Source organism: Macrotis lagotis, chromosome 1 (genome assembly GCF_037893015.1).
Source record: "Macrotis lagotis isolate mMagLag1 chromosome 1, bilby.v1.9.chrom.fasta, whole genome shotgun sequence".
Lineage (NCBI taxonomy): Eukaryota > Metazoa > Chordata > Mammalia > Peramelemorphia > Peramelidae > Macrotis > Macrotis lagotis.
In genome coordinates this window covers 277,150,729-277,178,420 of record NC_133658.1, presented here as the reverse complement: position 1 = coordinate 277,178,420, position 27,692 = coordinate 277,150,729, and the positions used below count along the sequence as shown (strand labels likewise).

Here is a 27,692-nt window from a genome sequence, read left to right as displayed (position 1 = left end):
CAGTGCGGCGCGCGCCGGGCTCGGGCTCCGGATCCGATCCGCCGCGGGAGCGGGAGCGGGAGCGGGAGCGGGAAGCTGTAACCGGATCCGGATCCGTAGCGGGACCGGGACCGGGACCGGGACCGTGGCTCGGGCCTGGCAGCGCAAATGGCGACGGTGGCGGCCATGGTGGAGGGCGCGGCCTGCGGGGCCCCCGGGGCGGAGCTGTCAGTGGCCTGGAGTACCGTGAGCACCGGCCTGGTGCCGCCCGCCGCGCTGGGACTGGTGAGGGCCACACTCCGACGCCAGGGCTCGGCCGCCCGGGCCCATCTCCGCACCCTCTCCCCTGCCTCCCTCGCTCTCATCTCTTCCTTCAGCCCGCTCCCTCTGGTTCCGCACAGCCCTCCCCTCACTTCCTGCCCCTCAGCGCCATCCCCCTGGCTGGTCGTCTCCCCTCATCCCCTTCTTCCTCCCAGCTGCTCCTGTCCCCTAGCTCTGCCTGCCCCGCATCCCCATGCCTCCTCTCAGCTTCTGCCTCTAACACGGCTCCACTCGCTTGTTTTTCCCCTTGCCTCGGGACCTCCTCGCATATCCTGGCTTCCCTGACTCCTTTAGACTCCTTTCCCCTTGTTTTAATCATCCTGAGGGAGGCACATATTTATTTTTGGCCCATCTCGGTCCTGCTCTTATGAATTCTGTGCTCTCCAGACAGCTTCCAGGTCAAGTGGAGCAGTGAGTTTGAAAGAAGAGGAACTTCAGGCTGCTGTGGAAGTGCTCAAATGCTATGAGCTTCACTCAATCCTGGAGGAATGGTTCACAGAAGTGCTTCAGACTGACCTGCAGTCTAACATAGCCCCAGAATTTTGGAATGGCATTGCTCAGTATGAGAACAGCACCGAAGAGCCCCAGTGCATTCTGCTCCTTCTGGAAGCCTTTGGCTTGCTCAAATGTAGACTGGACCCGTACCTCAACAGCTTGGATTTACTAGAGAAGTGGACGCAAATGGGTTTGTTGCTGGGGACTGGCTCTCAGGGTTTGCGGGAGAAAGTCTATACCATGTTTAGAGCCATCTTGTTCTTCTCCACCACAAAGGCCTTTCAGGAGATGATCCAACAATTCTATGGGCGTACCTTTAAAATCTACATGCACCAGCAGCAGAAGAAGAAAGGGGATGAAGGTATGAGTGAAAGTGGCATGAGTGAGACAGAGATGGACCAAGGTGACCCAGAAGAGAGTGGGTCTCCAGAGGGCCAGGAGTGTGCGGGCTGCAACAGTGCTAAGGAGCTGTGCTGGTGCTCAGTGGCTTTGGAACAATTCCAACAGCTCAGTGAGATACTGTAAGTGACTTCTACTTGCAGCCTGTATGACCTTGGGCAAATCCCTGTTTCTACTGGTTTCAGTGATCTCCTCTGTAGAACCAAGGAATCAGATTTAATCATCTCTCAGGTCCCTTCTAACTCCAAATCATATTATCTTATAATAAATATCCCCTACCCTAGTCACTTTCCTTGTTATCAAGCAGGCCTTAACAAAACTAGAGTAGAGGAAACCTGTTACTTCTGGGTAGTGAAAGGAGATCTTAGGACATTTTAATGTGTGGGGAGTGCATCAGAGAGTATAAGGTGTTTTATTGTCAGCAGAAAATAGAATATATTTGTTGGAATGATGAATTCACACACATAGGCATTGATTGTATTATATATTCATCTCTTCATCTATTCCTGAACTTTAGTTATGTTCAGTGGAAATAAGTCAGAAAAATGGTTTCTCTTGTGTTCCCTGTCATTGGACAACTTAAAATGAATGATTGACAACCATTTATTGGTGACGATATAGATGTGATTCATATTATGGTTAAGGGTAGGACTAGATGATCTTTGGGTTTCCTTGTCTTATATTTTGAAGCAAATGATTCGCTTATGACTTTTACTCTTTATATCCAAAATTACTACCGTTTTTTAGAATTACTTAAGTCCTATCAAAGAGTTTTGGGGAAAAAATGTTGCTCTTGAGCAATATGTTTGAGACTAAGGTTTGACCTTTAGGGTACCCATAGATTTTATTTTAATGAAATTTAAGTGGTTATCCCAGTTCTTTTGTACTGGAAGTTTGTGTATTGAAAACTACTTTAAGTAAATGTGCTGTGGGATAGACTTGGAAGTTTTTTGGTGTACAGATTTTTACTAGAATCTTATTAATTATACCCAAAGAGAGTCTTTAAGTATGGTTTTCCAGGGGACCCCTTTTTGGGCTGTATAATGCTGGTAGAATGGGCAAGGTACACAAACAGGATGTGAATTGTTTTTAAAGATGCATTTGTCACTAGAGTTTAGAACTTCATTAAAATAAAAATCACAAAAGTTAATTGTTTTTAAGCTACCAAGGTAATGTGTATTTATCCAGGCAGAATTTTTACAATTTTTTTTCCCACAGGTAAGTAGAAGCAAATCAGATGGTTATCTTAACCAGAAGAGTCTTTACATCCATTGAAGCCATATTTACTTATCTGTTAATTGATCTGTGGGGACACCTGGTGGTTAGACCTGCGCTACTTCACTGTTCAGAGCTAATAAATTCTATATTTTCAACAGATTTTCTGATTCTTTATCATCCTTGAGGGCAAGCCTCTCAGCAGTAGACCACCTCTTCTGTGCCTCTCATCCTACTTTTAGCAACTCTCAACCTTCTGATTGCCTAAGAATTCCCACTGGAGTGTACTTCTTGGACTTTGCCCTTAGGATCTGCCCAAGACAAAATTTAATCTATTCTTCATCTAATGCTATCAGAGTCCTATTCTGTGGGGGGGGGTTACTGATGAACTATGGGAACTTTGTTCTGTAACTTTTCCAGGTTTAAACATATTCATTTTAACAATGATTTTTCTATGAGTAATATTCTATAAACTGAAGCACTGAATCTAATGGTATAGATTTTTTATTGGAGGGTGAGGGTGGCTTTAACATTTTGGGATGGAGAGAAAACTCTTAAAACATATAGAGACTAGCAATTTAATCTGTCAGGATTTAGGTCCAGGTTCTGTTTAAGGGCAATGCTCTTCATTTATGGTCTTAGACTTTGCACTTTTCTAAATTTTATCCCTTGTATCTCTTGCTTCAGCTATTCCTTGTATCCCTTGCTTCAGCTATCCCTTGTATCCCTTGCTTCAGCTATCCCTTGTATCAGCTATCCCTTCAGAGGACTTGGGATAAGATTTTTGAACACTAGGTTTCCCTTTAGGCACAGGCTAAACTTGCTGGAGAGAGTCAGTGCTGATGCTGTTACAACCATCCTCCACCGGATGATAGAGGAAAGGATGGAACGTCGATGTCGGGGAGAATATGAAAGGTCTTTTCTGAATGAATTTCAGGAGGTAAGTTCTCTTTGTAACTTTGTGTTCTTTACTCTTGCTTCAGGGAGCACAATTTTAACTTGGAGAGAATGAGTTAAAAAAATGGACCAGAATTTAAATTTAGAGTGGTAGAATACCAGATGACCTTTATTTTCCCTGTAGTTGAACAGATTTAGGGTCTTTGTTGTTGTCCTTGTTTTTAATGGTTCTTGCACAGGCTTGCATTATTAGCTGTGACCTTGGCTTTATCCAGGCTAGGCTCTTTCGAGTGTGGGGATGTTAATCATTCAGTCATTTATCAAACATTTATAAAGTACTTGCTAGGTGCTAGGCATTGTGTTAGGTGTTGAGGATACAAAGAATGCAAAGTCATTTCTGCCTTCAATGGGCTCACATGGAAACATTGATATATATATGTATATATATATTTGTGTGTATATATATATACACACACACACACACACACACACACACACACACAATGTACATGTAGAGTATAAATGAGAGGTAATCTCAGGAGTCAGAAGTCAGAGAGGAGGAGGAAGAACATTCCAGATGTGGGGAGTAGCCAATGAAAAGTCATGGGGTTGGTAGAAACAGTATTGTGTTTGAGGAACAGGCAGGGGACCAATGTTAATGGACCATAGCCTATGTGGAGGAGAGTACTAGACAGATAGGAAGGTGCCAGGATGTAGAGTGCCTTAAGGGCCAAAGAGAGGGATTTTCTTATGTTATAGGGTGCCACTAGGAGTATATTGAGTGGGGAATAGGTCAGACCTTCACTTTAGGAAAAATTGCTTTGTCAGCTGAGTTGAGGATGGATTAGATAGATTAGGGAGAGACTTTTGAAACCAGCTTGAAAGCAGTTGCAGTCATCTAGGAATAAGGTCATGAGCCTGAGCTAGGGTAGTATGAATAGAAAAAAGGAGATTTATATGAGAAATGTTGTGAAAGCAGAAGTGCGAAGATTTGACAGTGGATTACAGATGTAGATCAAGTGTAAGGAGGAGACAAAAATGAGAAGATTTAGCAATGGATATTGTATGAGATTGAAGAGTTGTAAATGATCATGAGATTACGAGCCTCGGTGATAGGAAGAATAGAATGGTAGTACCCAAGACAGTGATGAGAGGGCAGAGTTGGGGGAAAAGATCATGACATTTTGAGTTTGAATTGTGAGCTGTCCCATAGGAGGTTGATCATTTAAGGTCCAGAGGGCTGGATATAGAGATCTGGAAATTATCTATATATCTATATCTATATCTATATACATCATATACGATGATGATGACAATAATAATAATAATAACAATACTAAAAATAAAACAATAAGAATTTATATTGGAGCAGTTATGTGCCAGAAACTGTGCTAAACATTTTAGCAAAATTATCTCACTAACTCTGGGAGGGAGGTACTATTATTAACTTCATTTTACAGTTGAGGAAACAGGCAAACTGAAGGTTAAGTGCATAGGGTGACATGATGAGAAGTGTCTTGAGTTCAGATTTGAACTCTGGTCTTCATTATTTCAGACTTTATCCACTATGCCATCTAGCTACCTCAGATGATGTTTGAAATTATCATCATCTTCATCATCATCTTCATCATCATCATTATAATTTTTTTCCAATTATACGTAAAGCTATTTTTCAACTTTCACTTTTTTGGTAAGATTTTGAGTTCCATATTTTTCTCCCTTCCCTTTTACTTTCCTATGATAATGCATAATCTGATATAGTTAAACATGTACAATCTTGTTTAACAGATTTCCATGTTAGTCATGTTGTGAAAGAAGAATCAAAATAATGGGGAAAAACTATGGGGAAAAAATAAAACAAATTTTAAAAAGTGAAAATTATATGCTTCATTTAGACTCCATATTTTTTCTATGCTATATTCACACTCCATAGTTTTTTCCTCTTGATGTGAATGGCATTTTCTATCATAAGTCTTTTAGAATTGTCTTTGCTCATTGAACTACTGAGAAGAGCTAAATCTATCATAGTGATCATCATACAATGTTGCTTTTAATGCGTATAATATTCTCCTGTTCTGCTCACTTCACTCAGCATGAGTCCATGTGAGTCCACATTTTCCTGAAATCCACCTACTCATGATTTCTTACAGAACAATATTATTCCATCACATTCATATACCACAATTTGTTCAGTCATTCCCCAATTGATGAGCAAGCCCTCAATTTCTAATGCCATTGCTAAAAGAACTGCTATAAATATTTTTGTGCATGTGAGTCTTTTTCCCTTTTTTATGATCTTGTTGGGATATAGATCTAGTAGTCGTATTGCTAGATCAAAGAGTATGGGGGCGGCTAGGTGGCACAGTGGATAAAGCACCGGCCCTGGATTCGAGAGTACCTGGGTTCAAATCCGGTCTCAGACACTTAATAATTACCTAGCTGTGTGGCCTTAGGCAAGCCACTTAACCCCATTTGCCTTGCAAAAAAAAAAAACCAACAAACCCAAAGGGTATGTACAATTTTATTGATGCTAAAAATTATTAGTGAATACCGCCCCCCCTCAAGAGCATGAAGAGATGAGGTGGGGTGGAAACATGATTTGTTAGTGTTATGACCTTGATGAAAATTCAACAAAGAATGAAAATGAGTAGTCAGACAGGTAGAAGAACCTGAAGAGGAGAGAGTTTCCAGGAAAAGAGTATGATTGGCAGTGTCAAATACTAGAGGGAAGGATAAGGATTGAGAAAAGGCAAAGTATTTAGCAATTCAAAAATCTTTGGTAACTTTGGAAGATGCAATTTCAGTTCAATGAATTTGAAAGCCAGTCTGCAGAAGATTTAGAATCAACATAGAGGAAAGGAAATGAGGATATAGCTGGATCTCTAAAGAATTTTAGCCAAGAAGGGGAGGAGAGAGATATAGAAAGTTAGTTAGTGGAGGTAGTTGGGTCAAGTAAGAGTTTTTGAAGGATGGGAGAAACATGAACATGTTTGCAGGCATCAGGGAAGAAGTGAGTGTCTAGGGAAATGAGGTTAGTGAGAGTGGAAATGTTTGAGGGTTAAGTCTCCTGGAGAGGATGGGATAGGATAGAGTCAGGCAAGTATATAAGAGAGGTTGATTTGGCAAAGAAAAGGGCATTCTTTTCATCTGAGATGGGGGTGAAGGAAGAGATAATCAAGTTTTTCTCAATTTAAACATGAAGTAATTATTGCCTGCCTGCCTTCCTTCCTTCTCCTCCTCCTCTTCTTCCTTGCCTCCCTTCCCTCCTCTTTCTTCTTCTCTTTCAACACAGATAGTAATAGCATCAACACAAAACAGGTCTCTGGAAAGTAGTGTGTTAAATTATGTATCATGAGATATTCCTTGGTTGCTATCCAAATATCAGAAGACAAACAATCATGGAGTTAGAACCATTGGGTTCCTAAAGCTTATCAGAAAAGAGGATCTTGTGTCAGAAACAGTTATGGTAAAATTGGAAGCTTTCTCCTGAAACAAGGATAGCCAGTCCTTCCTCTCAAGTGAGGAGGCGGAAACCTCCTTCAAGTATTGCTACATACTTGAAACTTTCCAATAAGCCCTTGCAGTTTAAAAACTAGGAAATGCCTCTTTTTTTTTAAAGTTAGTATTAAACCAGTCAGTGCTGGTTATTATTTCTTAATCTAACATTAAATGTTAATTTAATTAGTTGGCTTCATTTGGGTGTAAGAGAAAATACATTCACGAGAATGAGACAAAAATGGATTTTCTGTATTCAGAAAATCCAGTATATTGCCACTTTGTTTTTAACCTCAAGTATTCCAATCTTGACTCTGTGATAAATATACAGAAAGGAAATAGAAACTTTATCCCTTTTTTGCTCCTTTTGCTGCACTAATATCTGGATGTGAGTATTTTTCCCTGTTGCCTTTATTAGGGTTCCTCAAAAACAGAACAGTAATGTGGCCTAGATAGGGAAAGTTTTCTCTGTCAATAGTTCCACAAATAGATTCTGGATGCTCATTTATCCCTTGTTATTTGGCATCTGGTTTCTGAGTCTGGGTCTAAGTTTCCTCACCTTGCCAAAAAAAGAAATCATTTATTAGGAGTTAGTGCTGAAAGGTACTCTAGAGATCATCAAATCTCACCTTTTCATTTTACTGATGAGGAAATTGAGTCCCAGAGATGTTAAGTAATTTGCCTAAGGTGTGATTGAGCCTCCTCTTGGGTTTGGGGTGTACATCCATCTTGGTCTCTAAATCTTGATCTGTCCTAACCTTCAAGGTCATAATGCTTGGGCATTGAAGAGAAAGACTAAAGTGCTCACCCTAGTTCCTAGGAGACAAAAAGCATCTTTTATTATCTAAAGATGGTGACTAGATGATGCAGTGACTAGAGGCCAGGCCTGGAATTAGGAAGACCTGTGTTCCAATATGACCTCAGACATTTACTAGCTTGTGTAATCCTGGGCAAGGTACTTAATCCTGTTTCCCTCAGTTTCTCATCTATAAAATGAACTAGAGAGGGAAATGGTAAGCCACTGCAGTATATGCCAGAAAAAACCCAAATGAGGTCACTAAGAGTTGGACGTGCCTGAAATGACTGAACAACAGCTACCTAAGGAGTTTAAAACAATGCTCAACAAATTGTTTTAGTCTTGAGCACCACCAGTAGGACTGGAGCATAATGAGAAGAGAGGGGAAAGAAAGGAAGTTGTAATAAAGACTAGATGATTTCAAAGACAGTCTCTTAATAGGCAAGACAAAATTCATACCTCCAAATATGTTTTGTCCTCGGGAGGCCATATAGTTATTCCAGTGATCAAGCCATTACTCAAAATGTTTCTGAAATTCCTTGTTTGGGGCTGTTTTGGGGAACTGTTTGTCAAGAAAAATACTACTGGAGTAGATCTGAAAGGGAAGGTCTGTGTTTGATCTATACTTTGTATCTTCTTTGGTTCTGAATGCAGTATGCTACACAAAGTATGCACTTAGTTTTTGTTTTCAAAACTGTCCTGCTTATCTGTTCTTTTTGGCTTTCCTTCTGTTCTCTTTACTACATTTAAAAAAGGATGTGGTGGGGTTATGTCCAAAGGATGGGGGAGATTTGAAGTTGTAGCAAGAAAGGCACTAATGGTTAGGGAGAGACTGAAGATTAGAAAGTCAGGAATTGTGATGGAGGCATTTTGATGGAGAAGATAAGATGGAATAGGGGCATGAATAAATGTTTAGGGGTTAGCTTTTGAATCATTAGTTACTATCATTAGATACCTAGAATGAAGGAGTAGATAGTGGGGATGATGTCAGAGGGAAGTGAGATGGAGAAGAGAGAACTTTCAGCAAATGGATTCATTTTCTTTTCCAGCAAAGTATAAGTGGAGATATTCATCAGGAAGGGTAGGGATAGGCAGCCAGGTGGTGCAGTGGGTAGAGCATTGCCACTGGGAGCCAGGAGGACCTGAGTTCAAATGCGATCTCAGACACTTAATAATTACCTAGCTGTGTGACCCTGGGCAAGCCACTTTAACCCCATTGCCTGGCAAAAAAAAAAAAGGAAGGGTAGGGATAGGCATTGGCATGGAAGGTTTGATGACAAAAGAAAAATCTGAAGCAGCAACTGTAGTCAGTGTTAAAGGGAACCAATTAGAGAGGAGCAGTCCGCTTTCCTTGCTGAGTTGAGAGCCTGGTTGAAATTAACTAGTACAAATGTGTAGTTGATCCAGTCATTGAGTCTTGTGAGAATAGAAACTTAGAGTAAAACTCATAGCTGAGGGGAAGAACCAAAAAATCAAAAGCAACAACAAAATAACCTCAAAAGAAATTGTATTCTGGGTTATTATTCTGGTTAGGCCTTTGGTCATAGGCCCTGAAAATCATATTTATCTTATGACACAAATCTTTATTTCATCATTCTTAAAGTGTTATATAAAAATAGTTACCCCTATATATCAGATGTCCTGGATTCAGCCAGCAAAAAATTTTTAAAAGCCTCAAGTTCTATAACATTATAGCTGGATGAAACTTGGTTTCCTGTACCTGCCCAGATTTTCCCCTTTTCTCTGCAGTAATCTCACCTTTCTCAGCCCTGCCTTTGTCAGGACCCAGGCCTACCCTTGTGTCATATAGGGTAGTAAGTAAACTTTCTGTTTTCTTTTCACAGTGGATAGAGAAGGTAATAGGCTGGCTCAGCAAAGTATTCCTACAGGATAACCCTATAGGGCCCACAGCCCCTGAGGCTAGCAGTACTCTGCGACGCTGGCGCTGCCATGTACAGAGGTTTTTTTACCGAATCTATGCCAGCATGCGAATTGAGGAACTCTTCAGCATCATCCGTGGTAAGTATCAATTTTATTCGGTAAGTAATTTATTAAGTGCTTACTGTGTGCAAGAAGATGCGGATACAAAGTCCAAAATGAATCCCAGACTTCATGGAACTTGCATTCTACTGGAGGGATATAGTGTATAAACCTTAAAGTAAATGCATGAAAAGTTGAAGAAGAAAATGCTCACAATTGGGGTATATATGTAAAGACTTTCTGATGGAATAACAGCTGAGCCTTGAAAAAAGAAAGGATTCTAAGAGGTGAAGTTAAGTCAAAAAAGCATTCTAGGCTTGGGGGATAGATTTAATAATGTAGAGGGAAGGAAGATGGAAACCATTGCCAGGTAATAGCCAGGTAATAGTACTGGAACAAAGGATATAAAAATGAACCCGATCATCTTTTTAAATGCCAGGCTAAGAAGGTCATGTTTTATCCTAGAGGTAGTGGGGAACTACTATAACATTCTGAATAGAAGGATAACATATTCAAACTATTGTCTCAGAGATACTAATTTGACATATATGTAGAGGATACATTGGAGAAGGAAAGAGACTGAAAATAGGGAGACCAATTCGGAAGCTCTCAAAATAGTTCAATTGAGAAGTAAGGAGAACTAATTTAGAGGCCATGGGAATGGAAAGAAGAGGGTGATATTCAAGAAATGTAGGAGTGTATAATCACAAGACTTGACATGTGGAATGTAAGGAAGAGTCCGGAATGACTGAGATTACTGGAAGGATGGTGGCACTGCTACAGAAATAGGGAAGTTTGGAGGAGGAGCAATGGCAAGATAATAGATTCTGTATCAGAAATGTTGAATTTATGGTGCCAGGAGACATGCAGTTGGTGATATTCAATAATTCTGTGGCATTTTAAGACTGAAGTTTTCAAAGACAGGTTGGGTCTGTAGTCAGTGATATCATCAAGAGAGACAGTCTATCAGTATATGTCTTTGAAGGATTCCTGTAGTTAGGAAATAGGAGATGAAGCTCCAACAAAGGAAACAGAGCAGTGGTCAGACAGGAAAGAGGAAAATATGAACAATACTGTCAGACTTACACTGGAAGAGAAAATGTTCAGGAATAGGGAGTGGTTGCCTGTCAGAAGTTAGGTTGCAGACTTTGTCAGGTGGGGTGAACATACAAGAAAGGCAATGTAGTGACCAACTACCATTCTAGAAGACTAGATGAAGCATGCTACTCACCTCCTGTTAGGCACTCAAGATAAACAGACATAACATTTTTGGACCTTTCTGTATCGAAATTTGTTTCACTTTCTCATAATTATTTGTTACAAGGATTTTGTTTATCTTTTCTTTTTCCATTGATGAGAGTGGGAAGGAGAAAAATAAAGCTTATTAATTGAAAAAAATTTTAATTTAGTTTTTTAAATAGGGAGCAGATTTAATAATTAAAAAAAATTACCTGTAACTTTGGAGAAAGTAATTTTAGTCAGATTGGTGGCAGCAGAAGCCAGGTTATAAGTGGGAGGTGAAGAAATGGAAGCACTGAATATAAATTGACTATTTCTGGGAGTTTGGCGCTGTGAGGGAAGAGAGATAACCACATGATTGCCAAAAGGGTCAGTAGAGTCAAATGAAGGATTTTTAAAGATATAGTAGACTGGGGCATATTCTTAAATATCAAATCAGGGTTGGCTAGGTGGCGTAGTGGATAGAGCACCAGCCCTGGAGTCAGGAGGACCTGAGTTCAAGTCCAACCTCAGACACTTAACTAGTTACCTAGCTGTGTGACCTTGGGCAAGCCACTTAACCCCATTGCCTTGAAAAAAAACCCCTAGAAAAAAAGAGAAAAAATATCAAATCAGCAAATAAGGAGAAATTGAAAATGAAAGGGAGAAAAAGGATGATTGATAGGATTAGGTGATAGGAGTGGATCAGATGAACTTGAAAGGAGAAAAGGATGTTGAATCTTAGTGTTGACCTGTTCATGAAGAAAGACCATCTCTTTTTCAGAGACTAGAGCAAAGGATTCAATGAGGGAAGATGAAGAGAGATTTTGAGGTGCTGAGGAGAGAGGAAGATGGAACCTGTCATTCATTTTAGTCAATCAACATTTAAGTGCCTGCCATGTGGTGTGAGGTGCTGGGGATACAAGGACAAAGAATGAGATAATCCTTACTCACAAGGGACTTACATTTTAGTGGGGGAAAGAGCAAATATTTAACAACAATAAAAACATTAGCTAATAGATTCATAGTTAACATTCATATAATGCTTATTATGTAAATGAGCCAGATACAAACTAAGTTCTTTACATTTGTTATTTGGTCCTCACTACAATCCTGGGAGCTAGCAATTGCCTAATACTTTAAGGTTGGCAGAAAGCTTTACCTTATTTTATCCTTAGAACAATCCTGAGAGGTAGGTGCTATTATTTCCTCATTTTATAAATGAGGAAACTGAAGCAGAAATCAGTGAAGTGACTTGCCGAGGCTCACAAAAACCAATAAGTGTCTTAAGGTCAAATTTGAACTCAGGTCTTTCTAACTCCAGGACTGGCCTCTGTTCACTGTGCCAGCCTAACTGCCAATAAAATTATTTTACAGCATAAATACAACTATATACAAAGTAGATAAGTACAGGTAACTTGGGAAGGAGACTTCTAGCAGCTGGGGGAATCAGGAAAGCTTCGTGCAGAAGATGGACTTTGAATTGACTCTTAAAGGAAGAGAAGTACTCCATGAAGCGATGACCTCTGCTTTTTTCAGTAGGAGTTGGGGTAAGATTTTCTGATGAGGGAAAGAATTGTGGATAACATAGGGGTCTTGAGGATAGAAGAGAAGGTTGGGGAGAGTCACCACAAGGAGTAATATAGCAGGGAAGAATAAAAGGATTTCTGTGCAGCAACTGGCAGTACAGTGGTGAGATTTTTTCCAGCAATGTTCCACAGTCTGATTAAGAGTGGAGATGATAGAGGATGGGATTGATTCATAGTTGATGCTTGGCAAATAGTAAAGGCGATAGAACCAAGTCATTGAAGTGTAGAACGTGTTGTATATATAGTTGAACTCTTTGGTTTTTGGTCAAGACTGTGAAGGTAGGAGAGTAAGGTTTTTTATGAATGCAAGGTGATATGAGTGTGAAAAAAAGCAGTCGAGGATAAAAGGAAGTTTGTTAAATAATGGTATTTAATAGTAACAGGATTCTCCTGTGTCCCAGAGGGTGCAGTAGAAAAGGACTGAGCAGGATGGAGATAAAAACACAACGAGTGGTTGTAGAGTAAAAGGGCTTTTTTGTTTTGTCTAATGACTAGGATTAGGAGGAGGAGGAGGAGGAGTAGGAGGAAGGAGCATGATAGCCTTAGTCTGATGGAAGTACCATTCTCCTGAGGTTCCTGACTTCCAGGGTTTTACAGAAACATTGAAGAAGGAAAGGATTGAGTCAGCAAACTGATTGGGTGGGAGATCTGAATTGGTAAGGACCTGATTTTTGGATTCTTAGGACCCTGACCAGACTTACATTCAGTAACTTTTGGTCTTGGCCAAGTAGCTTAATGTTTGCGTGCTTAGAGGACCGAAGAATTGATATTCACAGACTAATGATGACACACAGGGCAGAGAAGGTATTTCTCAAGTGACAGGGTAAAGAGGTTTCCAAACTCCATCCAAGACCTGGAGAGTCCTTGCTGTCCCCTGAGTATTTTTCAGATGATTTGATGAGGCAGGATTGAGTTATTCATGTCTCCACATATGGTCGATTCTGGGACAAGGATGGTTCCAAACCCATTTCTCACCAGTTAAGGTATGATAGGTCCCTTGCTCTCCATTTCTCAGCTGGACTCATGGCTCTACTCTATTGCTATATTTTTCTCCCACTTCCACCTTTCCCCCTACTCTGGCTCAAATTAAGAGTTTTCTGATCTCACTGATGAGTGGATTAGTACTTGGTGCAACTAATTTTTACTTTTTCATCTACTGGATTAGCCTAATATTTTTCTGAACCACCTGGATTCACTGGGTGAATCCATACTTTCCATATCTGGACAGTGAGGTTGTTCTTAGGTCTGAACTCTTCAAATGGACAGAGAGTTTAGAAATTGAAAGTGATTATTTTATCCTCTGAGTAGATTCATTTCTGATCTTGAGACCTGATCTTATATGTATATAGCTGGATGTATGTAGTATATTAAAAATATATCAATGTGGAGTGGTAAGAGATAAGATTTTATAGCACTCTCTATTTAATTTCTAGATTTTCCAGAATCTAAACCAGCAATTGAAGATTTGAAATACTGTCTGGAAAGGACCAACCAGAGACAGCAACTGCTCAGCTCTCTTAAAGCAGCTCTTGAAACCCGCCTCCTTCACCCAGGTTGGTCTTGTTCATTAAAGATGGGCCTCTGGACCTCACTGTCTAGGTCTGTCACATTTTGTAGAGGAATTAGGTTTATTTGTCATGGGATCTCCAAAGCCTGATCATCATCTGTTGTCTCTTCTTTCATGTCCTTGGACCTTAGTGGTTATACTTATAAAACTTGGACTTAAGATGGAGTTTGAGTCTAGCCCTTTTGGTGTAGAAGAGAAGCAGATTAAAAAAGGAGTATTCTCTTGGACTCCTGGGCATTGGGATGGCTTCTATTTTCCATTTGAAGGGATGAGAGCAATTAAATAGAGACTGAGTCTGAGCTGGAACTCTTTTTTTTTCTTTTTTCCATTTCTTTGTTGTTGTTTTTTGCATGGCAATGGGGTTAAGTGACTTGCCCAAGATCACACAACTTAAGTATTAAGTGTCTAAGGCTGGATTTGAACTCAGGTCCTCCTGACTCCAGGGCTGGTACTCTATCCACTGTGCCATTGAGCTGTCCCTAGAACTCTTTTTTTTTGCTAGGCAAATGGGGTTAAGTGGCTTGCCCAAGGCCACACAGCTAGGTAATTATTAAGTGTCTGAGACCGGATTTGAACCCAGGTACTCCTGACTCCAGGGCCGGTGCTTTATCCACTGTGCCACCTAGCCGCCCCCTAGAACTCTTAAACTTTGCAGAGTTAAGAAGAAAATGTATCACTACCAGATTTACCATTAAATAATAAAACTGAGCATCATCTAGACAAGTGATTTATTTAGCAAATTATATATACTGGATGGCAAAACAAACTGGATTCAGGGTTCTTGGTAACCAAAAACCCAGAACTTTGGTTTTTACTCAGTTTATATACAGTTTGGAGGGAAAAAAAAAAACATGTAAAGGTTAAGATACCTTGTTTCAAATTGGAGAAGATCTAGAAACATTGAGTTTTTCCGACAATGCTGATTGAGGAATCAAGGACAAGGGGCTTTAAACAAATGATTCTGGGAAGTTTCTTGCTTGCATGAATACTCTGGCCACCTGCACTTGCATAGTTCAGTTTCCTGAGAGTTTACTAATCTATCTAGCTTCTTAAGTCCCAATTGGATGTCTTAGAGCTGTTGCTCTCCCACTCTCTTCAATTTCAGGGGTAAATACATCAGATATTATCACCCTCTATATCTCAGCCATCAAAGCCCTTCGGGAACTGGACTCCTCCATGGTCATCTTGGAAGTAGCTTGTGAACCTATACGACGTTATCTAAGGTGAGAGAGAGTAACAGAATGTTAGGTGCCCATCTCCCCTTTAGTCTTACTAGTTTTGTCTGCTTTCACCCCTCAGAGACTTTAACCATTAATTATCAGTCATTCATTCATTCATACCTCTCCTCTTTAGTGAGTTATCAATAATGTCATGTTCAAGATAGGTACAAGATTGTTTCACTTCCCTGTGAGAAATCTTTGAGGACAAACTGCCCGGGGGAGTTAGGATATTACGTTTGTCCTATATATATAGTCACAGAAGATTTTCTTTAGTTTGGATTCTCTATCTATTTCCCTGACTTAGCATTTTTAAAATCTGATTCTACTCCTTCCTAATTGAGAAGGTCTGACTTCTCTTCCAAGTTCTTCTCTGTTGCAACTCAAGTTAAAATTAGTTATATACTTTTATCCCCTTTGGACTATGTAATGAAGAAGTGAGATCCTGTTTGCTCCAGGAGAAAGCCCTGAGCTCAGGCCTATCCTGTGTACAGCTACCCAAAGCCTAGCTTTGATCTTCCTAGTGGTCAGGAGTACTTTAGGTGGTGTTTACCACTAATATTTTTATAAGATTTCCACACTAGGTCAGCTGTTCAGTTTGTTCTTCACCTACTTGGTTAACTCCTTCACCTCTTAAATCCAGTGTCCTCTCTGTATATTTAGAAACTTCTTTTTCTGCTGTTTTTCCCTTGTCAGTTATTTGTCATAGATTTACATGTATAAGCATTTATATGCTTATATTTTAAATTATATTTTATGATTTCTGTCTGTAGCTAAAAGGGGTATTATTTATAATTCTAGTGCTAGAACAGGATTATTTATTACAATGGCTGTGACCCTGCAGGGATCTCTAGTGCTGGGAGCTGATGGTTTGGCCCTGTGTCATGACCACACATGGTCTCACCCTGACAGGACACGGGAAGACACTGTGAGGCAGATTGTAGCTGGGCTGACTGGTGATGCTGAGGGTTCTGGGGACTTGGCTCACGAACTCTCCAAGGCTGACCCGGTGACGCTGGAAAATGGCCAGGAGAGTGATGATGACATCTGTGAGCCGGAAGACTGGGTGCCAGACCCAGTGGATGCAGATCCAGGTCAGATGGCTCCCTTTAGGGTAGCTCTCCAGCCTTCATGGGCTATTGGGGGTTTCTACTGGTGGGAAGGGCAGCATTCAAAATCTGGCCCTGTACATACTTAGGGTAGACTTAGTTCTATTTTTTACATTGTCCTATTTCTGTTTGCTGAGAATCATGGAGCTAAGTTTCAGTTTATATGTGATACTTGCTTCAGTGTCCCAGGAAGAGATAGGTAGCTATGAGTTGCCTTGGGGAGCCAGGTGGGGGTGAATTACAGTGTGGAGGGACATGAGAAAGACAGGGGATTGCAAAATGGGGTTTAAGTAAAAGGCAGCCAGCTTTTAGGAGTCCAAGGAACCAGCTCCATTACTAATAACCCCCAGTGTATCTCTTTGGGGAACCCAGGAAAGGAATGGGAAGGATTTTCTTTTTATGAATGCTCAGGTTTTGGTGGGGAGTTTTGTCAGGTATGAGCTTGTGATTTCCCAGAGTAGATGAATGTTGAGCTTAGGTACCAAGTTATTCATAGCAGATGTGGACCCTGTCTCTGGCTTACTTCTTTGGTCTTTCCTGTCATTTGTTTATTATATATGTAGAATGCAATAGATACACATATGGGACTGGGGGGCAGAATGGAAACCTTTGTTTCAGAAATGGCAATTGAGATCCAGACATGTATCTGCCTCTTCCTGCTCATGCATACCCAAGCTCTGAGGCATGGGCTGCACATGTCCTTATTATCAGGTTCTCTGCCCTATCCCCTCTCATTTCATAGCTCCAACTGTGATCTCTTAGAGGAGAGGAATATATTGTCCTGGCATCCCTCCTTCTGGTTTCTGCCCCCTCCCTTTCTGTTGTTTGTTTTTTTTTAGGTTTTTTTTGCAAGGCAAATGGGGTTAGGTGGCTTGCCCAAGGCCACACAGCTAGGTAATTATTAAGTGTCTGAGGCCGGATTTGAACTCAGGTACTCCTGACTCCAGGGTCGGTGCTCTATTCACTGCGTCACCTAGCTGCCCCTTGCCCCCTCCCTTCCTGAGTACGCAGCCAAACAAACCTCATACCTGTGTTCTGAGCATAGGAAACTAGCATAGAAAGGTTTGGTTTCCAATGGATCAGGCACTCTGTTAGGATTAAATGCATACTTTTCACTTCCTGCCTGGCTTATGTTCCTTTCCATTGTAGTTCACCCCAGGTGTCTCCCACAAGTCTCCAGTAGCTATTTCTTCACTCCTACTTTTCCTCATTCCCTCCCTGTCTCTGATCTTAGTCTTCTTGGATTTTTCCTTCTGCTTCCCTTAGCAGACAGCCTTAGTGATTTAGTCATGTGACTTTTTACCAGCAGAGGAGCCCCTGTGGGCAGATGACTCCAAACTCTCCTTGTGAGAGTTTCAGATCCCCTGTCCCATCCTCCTCTTCTTACACACAGACACAGTGTTCCCTTTACCCTTAGTTTCCCTAGCATCCTACAAGACTAACCCTTCTCTCTTCCCACCCTTTTGACAGGAGTGGTGTCTAGGATAGGGATCCCAAGCCTTTTTTTCTTAAGAGGAGCTAGCTATTTTCATTTACCCAGAAGTCCCAAAATCATTGGTGGGGTTGGAGCCTGTGGTTGTGGTAAAGTCCTTGATTTGAAAGGGTGGCCTTGCTGGCAGTAAGGAGTCATTGCCACCAGCCACACTTCCTTCTCTACTTGGACCCCTGGAAAACTGGGGAAGAGGAGCAACAGCTGATTTGATGATCTTTCAGATGAGTCTTTTAGCTCTCTTGTTAGACCCTGATCCACTTGTTGGGGACCACTGGTCTAGTAGAATGAGGCTAATTTTCAGCTCTCCGAGTTTATCACCCAAAGACAAACCCAAGGGGAATCATCTGGTGCTGGAATGGAGAACAACCTTACTTCTCTTTAGGATTTGGGAAAGCCAGGGTGGGCTCAGGTACCCTAGGGTCCCTCCGCTGCCAACAGCATATTTTCTTCTCTGCCAACGGTTCCAGAAGCTACGCTCTAATTTTCTCCTTTTGTTGCCTGTGTTTCTAGGGAAGTCAAGCTCAAAACGCCGCTCCTCAGACATCATCAGCCTGCTGGTCAGTATCTACGGCAGTAAAGACCTCTTTATCAATGAATACCGTACACTACTTGCTGATCGCCTTCTTCATCAGTTCAATTACAGTGCAGAGAGGTAAGTAGGTTCCCCAGCCCTTAATGAGAGAGGAGTCTTCGTTGCATAGTATTCTGGTATCCAAGGCATATCTTTGAAGAAGAGACCTCATTCCCTTCTGACCTAAGTAGAGGAAAGGTATTAACAGGTGAGCAGTGCTAACCATTTTCCTAATTTCATTTATTTGTAGGACTAGGTTTATGAAATTCAGTGAAGCTATCACTGACCAAGAAAAGCCATGTTCACCTTCTTGTTTCCAGTAATCTGTTCGTAGGGATAACTCCCTGGGAATAGGATTTTATGTACATATTTTAAATGTTTTATTGATGCCCTTTTCTTTTATTTATAGCACAGTCACTTTCCACTGACAATCTAAACTGCCCTTGTAATTAATGGATTGTTTAATCAAAACAAAGGAATATAGATATTTGTGTGTGTGTGTATATGTATGTGTATGGGTGTATTATGTACACATATACATGTATACATATATGTGTGTGTTCACACACACATACACACACAGAATGAGAGTAAGCTTATGCCTGAAAATATGCACTTCCTTCTCTACTACTAGTCCAGTGCATTTCTGCCAAAAAGGAAGAGACTTGATTTGCTATCAGTTTTCTGAAATCATGATTGGTTACTACATTAATCAGAGTCTGAAGTATTTTGTTGTTATTTTCCTTTACATTATTTTCCTTTACATTATTTTAGTCATATTGTACGACTAGTCTTCTAGCTGTACTTACTTTGTTCTATATCATTTCATATAAATTTCCCAATTTTTTTGAATTCTTCATATTTATCATTTTTTACTGTGATATTCCATTCCATTATGGAACAATACTATTACTAGAATTTATTTCAGCTATTCCCCAATTGTTGGACCACCTCCTTGTTTCCATTTCCTTGCCACTGTAAAGGTGTTACTATAGATGCTGTAAATGTTATAATTATTTCCCTTTGGACAAGATTGTTAGGTAAGTGGACTGGCAACTCTGTAGGAGACTTAGCTTTTGTGTATTAGGAAATAAAGGACACAGAGTTCATTGACTATTAGGAAAGAAGTCCCATAATGTTCTTTCAGAGCCCTGGCCAGGGGAGGTGGCTGAGAGGAAGTCAAGCCTAGCTTTCGTAAGAATACTTATTGCCATTAACGGAGTATCTGTTCTCTTGTCATGGCATGGGCTGTTGATCTCAAGGATTCCTAGGCAGTGAGGCAGTTTGGTGTCTCTAGAGATTTTACTCTTTGTATAGGGTTTTGGGCAGAGTTAACAACATTTTTAGCATCTCCAGGAAATATTTCATAGAGATATTTCATACCTTTTCAGTTGTCATAGACTCAAAATAGTTTCCCTGATGGCTTTTCAGTTTGCTCAGAGTCTCAGGGAAAATCTTCAAGGCCTAGTAGCACAATATAGTAGAAAGAACCTTAGGTTTGGAATTAGAATGCTTTGGTACACATTCTAACCAGCAGTTAGCCAGCTGTTTGCTTTAGGCAAGTTATCTAATCCTACCAGTCCTCAAGTCCTTCATCTTCAAAATGAAGGTTTTGATGTGAGTGGTTTCTAAAAAACCTTGCAACTCCAAATAATATGACTCTATAATCAATTTTTGTAGGAGGGAAGGCAATAGAGGTTAGACTGGAGATAGAAAGGAGGAAAAATGCCAGGAGAGCCCCCCAAAATGAAATATTCCTCTTATGATTTCCTCCAGATGGTTATTAGAGACCATGTTTGGAGCTTTACTATATCCTCTCACTTCTTTCTTAAGGGTAATTAGATTATTCATGTCTCTCTGATGCCAAGAGGGAAAGCCATAACCTTATCCCTTTTGTGGGCTGTCAGATTAAACTATCCCTTCCCCTGGTATATGGAGGTTCTTATTACCTATCACTAAGATAGCTACCCTTCCATTTCCAGGGAAATCCGCAATGTGGAATTGCTGAAGCTCCGTTTTGGTGAGGCCCAAATGCACTACTGTGAGGTCATGTTGAAGGTTAGTGTCCCTTTTGGGAGAAAGCTTTCCCTGTAAGTTATGTAGAGTGCATCTCTAGTCATATTCAGAAACCCACTGGACTACTCTAACCAGAAAGATGCCTTCCCCATCTTTGTTAATTATCTTCCCTCCCTAATTCTGGATGCAGCCTGACTCCTGAACTCACCCCAGGCCCTCCAGACATGATCTGGCCTCTGTGCTCCACTTCACTCCAGGACATGGCAGACTCTCGGCGCATCAATGCCAACATCCGTGATGAGGAGGAGAGGCTCCCTGAGGAAGAGCGACCCCCATTCAGCCTGATTGCTGTCATCCTGTCCAGTGAGTTCTGGCCAACCCTCAAGGAGGAGAAGCTGGAGCTCCCAGAACAGATCAAAGAGGCAATGGAGGCCTATTCCAAGAGATACGAGAAGCTGAAGGTAACTGCCCCTGTCATGTAGGGGAACTGGGAGGGGAATGTTCCCTCTTTCCCTCATTTATAAGCATTCTTTTCTAATGGTCAGGGGAACACTGATCCCAGAATGTGGTAATGAAACCTAAGAGTGATTTGACTTCCAGGAGGTACTTAAGCCAATTGCATGGGGACCCCTGAGCTTAAGAAATGCCACTCAAAGTCAGTTCTATTTCAGTAAGGTCTGACCTCTGCTCAATATTTCTTGCTGCCTCTCTTGTCCAATGAAAGTAGGCATTGTATTCTATTTATGTGAACCTTGGTTTAAAGACACTTAATGATTTCCTAGCTGTGTATCCTTGGGCAAGCCACTTAACCCCATTTACCTTGCAAAAACATACATACATAAAAGTTTGGTTTCCCATAGGTGAGCTTTCAAAGCAAATCAGTTCATGCTCTTTTCATGGCTTGGATTAAAAAATATGATTATAAATTAAATGTTTGAGAATTAGCCAAACAAAATTTAACTCCAAACTATCTGAATTAAGTTCTTAATGTAAGTAAGCTATTGTGATTAAAATTTCTGTTAAAATGATGTTTCTGCCCTTAATTTTACTTTGTCACTGGCCACTCATCATTTTGCTCCCATTGTTCTAATACACCTTGGGTGGTCCTCCCTCTTTTGTCCATTTTTACCTTCAGATTTTATGCTTAAAATCTCTGAGAATTTCCCTTGAGAAATACTCAGTTCTAGATTTCATCCAGCTTCATGTTCTTTCTGTCATAGTAACTTGCAGAGTTTATATGTGCAGCTCATCTCACCCTAAACGTAACATTCAATGTTTGCTCCTCAATGAATGAAATTGTCTTTGCTTTTTCAAGTTTCACATTCTAGCTCTGTTACTTTGTCAGTTCACCTATGAGCTTTGGTTTCATCTTCTGTCAAATTTGTCACCTTCTACTAATTCTAGTTAATTCAGTACCTAGCTGACAAATTCATTTTCATGCCTTGTAAATTTAGAAAACATTTATGACATTTTAAATAAATCTCATAATTTTGATTTGGTATGGTAACCTGTCAAAGGCTCTGTTTTATCCTTGCTTAAATGCTTTTCTTTATCCTTTTATAAAATAGAAGAGTTAGACAGGACTTCTTTTTTTTTTAAGGTTTTTGCAAGGCAAACAGGGTTAAGTGGTTTGCCCAAGTCCACACAGCTAGGTAATTATTAATTGTCCGAGGTCAGATTTGAACTCAGGTACTCCTGACTCCAGGGCTGGTGTTCTATCCACTGCGCCACCTAGCTGCCTTAGACAGGACTTCTTTGCTTTTACCATATAAGCTATTATATTGTCTTTAGTGTGTCTTTATATATCCTATGGGAGTCACCAGTTTCTGGTTTCCTGGAGACCTTCTGGAACCTGAGGAAGATAATGTTCATAATATTTTCACCCTTGGGCCCACTACCCATTTATAATGACAGCTTGCATGTTTTGGCCAGTGGTTTACCAGTTTCATCCTTGAGTTCCTTCAAAAGTTTTGGGATGTCATCTGTTCTTGGTGGGTTTTTTCATATGAATTTGGTCTCTGATTTGGAATATTCTGAGAATTGACCACTATTTGTTCCTTTTCTTACAATACTTGGGCTCCTCTTGATTCACTTACAAATTGTAGGGCTGTAGAAGAGGACCTATGGGCTATGGCAACCCCTTTCCTCTTCTTCACTTACCTGATACCCTAGCCTAAATGGAGAGGGTGCTGATTAAGGTCACAGAAATACTTCTTTGCTAAATCACCACCAGACAAAATTGAGGAACCACATGCATGACTCTTCTCTAAACAAAGCAAGGACCTCCTGGACCCTCTGCTGATTCTTTTGTTTCCATTCAGGCTATGAGGACCCTGAGCTGGAAACACCACCTGGGACTGGTGACTCTAGATGTGGAACTGGCTGATCGTACTCTTTCTTTGTCAGTATCTCCGGTACATGCTGCTGTCCTGTTGCATTTCCAGAGCAAAAGTAAGATTCCTTGGGCCTTGTGTTTTCTCTACCCTTGTACAGCCATCTGGATGCTGCTTTGCATTCTTTGAGTGAGGGGAGGTCAGTGAGCAGGATTCATGGTTCTTCTGAGCTGATCAGACCAGTAGTCTTACTTGGGGACTTTTGCTCCTCAGTACTCAGGCTCATTTTGAGGGTATAGTCCCTCACTAAATACCAAGTATCAGCTCTTATTCAGAGCAGAGTATGAATACTAACCCATTATGTTCTATTTACTCTCTGCTTTGGGGACTTGGACTCTGGAATAGTTCTTGGTTGTTATAGAGTAGGAAGGAATTGATTGTAGCTTGACCCACCTGCCTCCCTGGATCCAGCTTAGCTTTTCTTCATCTGCTGCTGCTGGTGACATCTGGCATCATCGGGAATGGCAGGACTATTTTGCAGGGAGGAGGTATTGGGTTTCATTATATAAAAGAATTACATAAAGAAAGGGTAATCATTGGGGTTCAGCCCTTTCTGCCCTTGCTGGCAAACATTCCTTTAAAGGCAGAATTAGGCCTTGGTTATGAAACACCTCACTTATTTCTCCTGAAACAAGTGCCCTGAACTCAGAGAGACCTGAAGTAGGCAATTCAATATTAGTCAGATCATACAGGGGAATGGTTTGGCCAAGGTTCCATGATAATTCAGATGCCCCCCCCAAGCCTCACCTTAATCTCAGGCAGCTGGTCCCTGGAAGAGTTGAGCGAGGTGCTAAAGGTGCCAGTGGCCTCCTTGCGGCGCAAGATGGCTCTGTGGCTGCAACAGGGAGTGCTGCGCGAGGAGCCCCCAGGCACCTTCTCGGTGATAGAAGAAGAGCAACCCAGGGACCGGGCGGACAAGGTGGTTCTTCTTGACAGTGATGAGGAGGGTGACTCAGCCATGGCCTCACAGGCTGACCAAAAGGAAGAGGAACTGCAGGTCAGTCCCACAGGCACACAGAAAACCTTCCAAGGGGCTGGGTTACTATGAGAGATGGGGCAAGAACTGAGCCCCACTTCTGGGTGAGTACAGGAAGGGGGACTGAGATGAAGGGCAAGAGAAAAGAGGCAGAACAACCACATCTCCCTTCTTGAAACTCTTGTTTCTCTAGCCTGATCAGGCTGGACTGGCAGCTTTCCAGCTCAGCATTTTATGAGTCCACAAATGAATTTTCCTTATTCCCTGCTTCTTGGATGTGGCTGAAATGGAAACTTTGAAATACTTGTATGTGTCTCAGGGATTCTTCCTCTTGACTGATTCTCAGAGAACTTTTCATAAGAAGGAGACCTCCTAGGGGTGGCTAGGTGGTGCAGTGAATAGAGCACTGGCCCTGGAGTCAGGAGTACCTGGGTTCAAATCCATCCTCAGACACTTAATAATTACCTAGCTGTGTGACCTTGGGCAAGTCACTTAACCCCATTTGCCTTGCCAAAAGGCTAAAAAAAAAAGAGACCTCCTAGATATTTCCAGAGATGCCTTAGGCCATGAAAGCAGCTTCCCAAAGGGAGGAAATGGGTTGCTCAACTAAACATATGAGGAATTAGCCTCAGCTATTCCTTCTAATCAGATTGACTTGAGATGGGAAGGGACATTATTATCAGTTTGCCAAGAAATATGTGAAGACTCAGATGGGAGGAGTTTGTTTGGATGGGAGCAGAACCACTGTGACTGTTAGATAATTAATTCCTCCTTCTCCCACATCTGTGGTCTATAAGAATAGTCCTGAATTTACTGAACTCAGGGTAGATTAGGGATGACAAAAAGGCAGTGGGGTGCATCTTGACTCATTTTCTTGGTCTCTTTGTCCTAGCTGTTCTGGACATACATCCAGGCTATGCTGACCAACTTAGAGAGCTTGTCTCTGGAACGCATCCATAGCATGCTTAAAATGTTTGTGATGACGGGTCCAGTGGTGACGGAGATAGATCTGCAGGAGCTGCAAGGCTTTTTGCAGAAGAAAGTTCGAGACCAACAACTCATTTATTCTGGAGGTGTCTACCGCCTGCCCAAGAGCTGCAGTTGACAAGAGGCAGGTCTGCAGCATTATCATCTTGGAACTTGAGGTGCCTGTGGGGTCATGGTGAGGGACATGCTGGAGACCGATCCTAGCCCAGGGTGACCCTAACATTGCCTGTGAGAGTAGGACCTGGCCAAGCCAGGCTCCCTTTCTGGGCTTTTCTGCTTTCTGTAATGTCAAGGACAGAGAGCTGTGTGTTATTCCCTTCCCCATTCCTCTGATATGCCACCTCACATTCATTCCTTTTCTACTGTTTCCAAAATGAATTCAATACTCTGTTGCTCATTAAAGGCAAATTGACTTTTTAATCATTTTTCTATTTTCTGTGGCAGTTTTTGATCTGGGACACTGTGAGAAGGAACACTGGGGATGGGAACCACTCTGAGTTAGAAAGCATCCCTGGTGCAAGGCACTTCTTTCTTTTCCACCTTCACATTCCAGCCTCAGTCTGTGAAGCACCTTCTTCCATACCTGAGACTGGACTTTTCTTCTTGGGAACAGGGTTCAGTTTAAGTCATGATCAAATGAGATCCTGAGTAGGCTAGGCACATTCTTATGTCAGGTTACTGGGCAGAACTTGCAAGTTGTGTGGCATAAAAATGGTTTATTCTCTCCCTCCTTTGCTCCCCACCTTAGAACACTGAAATCACAATTCCATTATTTTTCAACAATTAAAGGTTTTCTAGGAGGATGTCTGGGAATTATGTCTAGCCTGTGCCCTCTTGTTCCACCTCCACCTCTTTACCCACTTGTTACCTTTCCACAGGTAGTGAGTGAGAGCTTCTGAATAGAACCAGACCCTTTGGTGGGGTCACAAAATAAGGGGAATTTCCTTCCCTGGGAGAAGATTGTTGTATTCTTAGAATTTTTAATTCCTTCATAAAATGTTTAGAATTAAATAGCTTACCCCAGTTTCTGTCTTGTAGTTGTGATGCTTTCAGTAACTTCAGGCTCTAGGTGAGAGCTTATGCAGGAGGACAAAGTCAGTCTTTGTTCCTCAGTCTGGCTTTGTTGTCCTGTAAGGTAGGCAGAAAGCTACTTTTACATGCAAATTTGAGCTTAAGGTATCATGAAATGAGTTTATGAAGAATAAGCAGCAGTGGCTTTTTTTTTTAATTTTTCATATTAGTCATGTTGGGAAAGAAGAATCAGAACAGGGAGTAGCTAGGTGGTACAGAAGATAAAGCACTGGCCCTGGAGTCAGGAGGATTTGAGTTCAAAACTGCTCTAAGACACTTGATACTTATTAGCTATGTGACCTTGGGCAAGTCATTCAACCCCAGTGTTTCACAAAAAGAAAAAGAATCAGAACACAAGGGAAAAAAAGCAAAACCTAAAAAAATTCTAAAAATTGAAAATGGTATGCTTTGGTATTCAGACTCCATAGTTCTTTATCTGGATGTAAATAGTATTTTCTATCACAAGACCTTCAGAATTGTTTAATCTTTAAAAAAACTGAGAACAGCTAACAAGTCTTTCATTGTTGATCATCACAAAATATTGCTGTTAATGTGTATAGTGTTCCCCTGGTTCTGCTCACTTTACTCAGCATTGGTTCACATTTTTCTAAGCTTTTCTGAAGTTGGCCTGCTCATGATTTCCAAAGAATAGTATTACACCATCACATTTGTATACCATAATTTGTTCAGCCATTCTCCAATTCCTGGGCATTCCCTCAATTTCCTGGTTTTCAGCAGTGGATTTTTTAAAAATTATCGATTCCTTTGGCTTTATTCAGTAGTTATTGACCTGTATACTGCAGTACCCATAGGCCAAAAACAAATACTCTTCTCTTTTTAACAACTTTGTATTGCTCTTTTTGTTTTTTACAACACTAATTTCCACCAATATCCCTTCTTTGCCACTTTTAAGAGAGTCTTTTCAAATAACAAATTTTTTCTTATCCAATTACATGCAAAAAAATTTAGCATTTTTTTAAAATTTTGAGCTCCAAATTCTCTTCTGTCCCTCCCTCATTGAGAAGGCAAGCAATTTGATATAGAATATACATGTGCAGTCATGAAAGACATTTTCATGTGTAGAAAATATTTTAAAAGAAAAAAAGAGGAAAGAATCAGTATAATTGATTACATTAATAAAGGCTGAAAATATAAGGTGTCACACTTGGGGGCCTCTAATCTCTGTGAAGAGATGGAGGTATTTTCTCAAATCTTTTCTGTTAAGTTTTTTTTTTTTAGTCAGCACCAAATATCCTCCCACCCCCTGCCTCAATTGAGACTTAAAGATAAACAAAATCCTTGCTACAAATATGTATGATCAAGAAAAATAAATTTCTTCATTGACACATACATATATGGGCATGCACATATATGTGTGCATATAGATATATATCTATATACACATCTATATAGACATTGTATTCAGAGTACAGAATAAAATATACTGTTGGATATTTGTAGTATAGCTATTATCTCATTTTGTACTGAGTACCTTCATCTCTTTCAGGAAGTAGGTAGATGTATCATCTGGAATTATGTTTGGTTATTACACTTGTCAGAGTTCCTAAGTCCTTTAAAGTTGTTTATCTCTACAATATTTTTGTCATTGTATAAATTGTTCTCCTGATTCTGTTCATTCTATATCAGTTCTTAGAAGTTTTCCCAAGTTTCTTTGAAACCACATAATTTATAGCACAATACTATTCCATTACATCCATAATATGTTCATCCATTCCTCAATTGATGGGTACCCTCTCAGATTCCAATTCTTTGTCACCTCAAAAAAAAATATACAAATATTTTTTGTACATCCCTAACTGGAGTTTGTTTTTCTTAAAACCAATCCTTCCATCTACTCCTTTCCCTAATAAGTGAAATATATTTACATGCCTTGGCCGCTAGATGGTGC

General features: G+C 40.7%; 1 protein-coding gene across 1 annotated transcript; it reads left to right on the top strand.

The window, feature by feature from the left end:
• The first annotated feature begins 15 nt into the window (after positions 1-15).
• On the top strand, positions 16-25,132 carry ANAPC2 (anaphase promoting complex subunit 2). Its single transcript, XM_074210572.1, has 13 exons — positions 16-264; positions 688-1,316; positions 3,217-3,349; positions 9,442-9,616; positions 13,818-13,937; positions 15,057-15,174; positions 16,081-16,262; positions 18,280-18,421; positions 20,323-20,398; positions 20,614-20,817; positions 22,678-22,807; positions 23,508-23,746; positions 24,618-25,132. The coding sequence occupies exons 1-13, from the start codon at positions 148-150 to the stop codon at positions 24,828-24,830; spliced, it is 2,478 nt and encodes an 825-aa protein (XP_074066673.1). The 5' UTR covers positions 16-147; the 3' UTR covers positions 24,831-25,132.
• The last annotated feature ends 2,560 nt before the right edge of the window (positions 25,133-27,692 follow it).

Excerpts from the sequence above, each read along its gene's own strand:
- ANAPC2 (XM_074210572.1), top strand. The coding sequence starts at position 148 with ATGGCGACGGTGGCGGCCATGGTGGAGGGCGCGGCCTGCGGGGCCCCC. Across the intron at positions 3,350-9,441 it reads TTCTGAATGAATTTCAGGAG|TGGATAGAGAAGGTAATAGG; the intron begins GTAAGTTCTCTT and ends TTCTTTTCACAG. Across the intron at positions 9,617-13,817 it reads ACTCTTCAGCATCATCCGTG|ATTTTCCAGAATCTAAACCA; the intron begins GTAAGTATCAAT and ends TTTAATTTCTAG.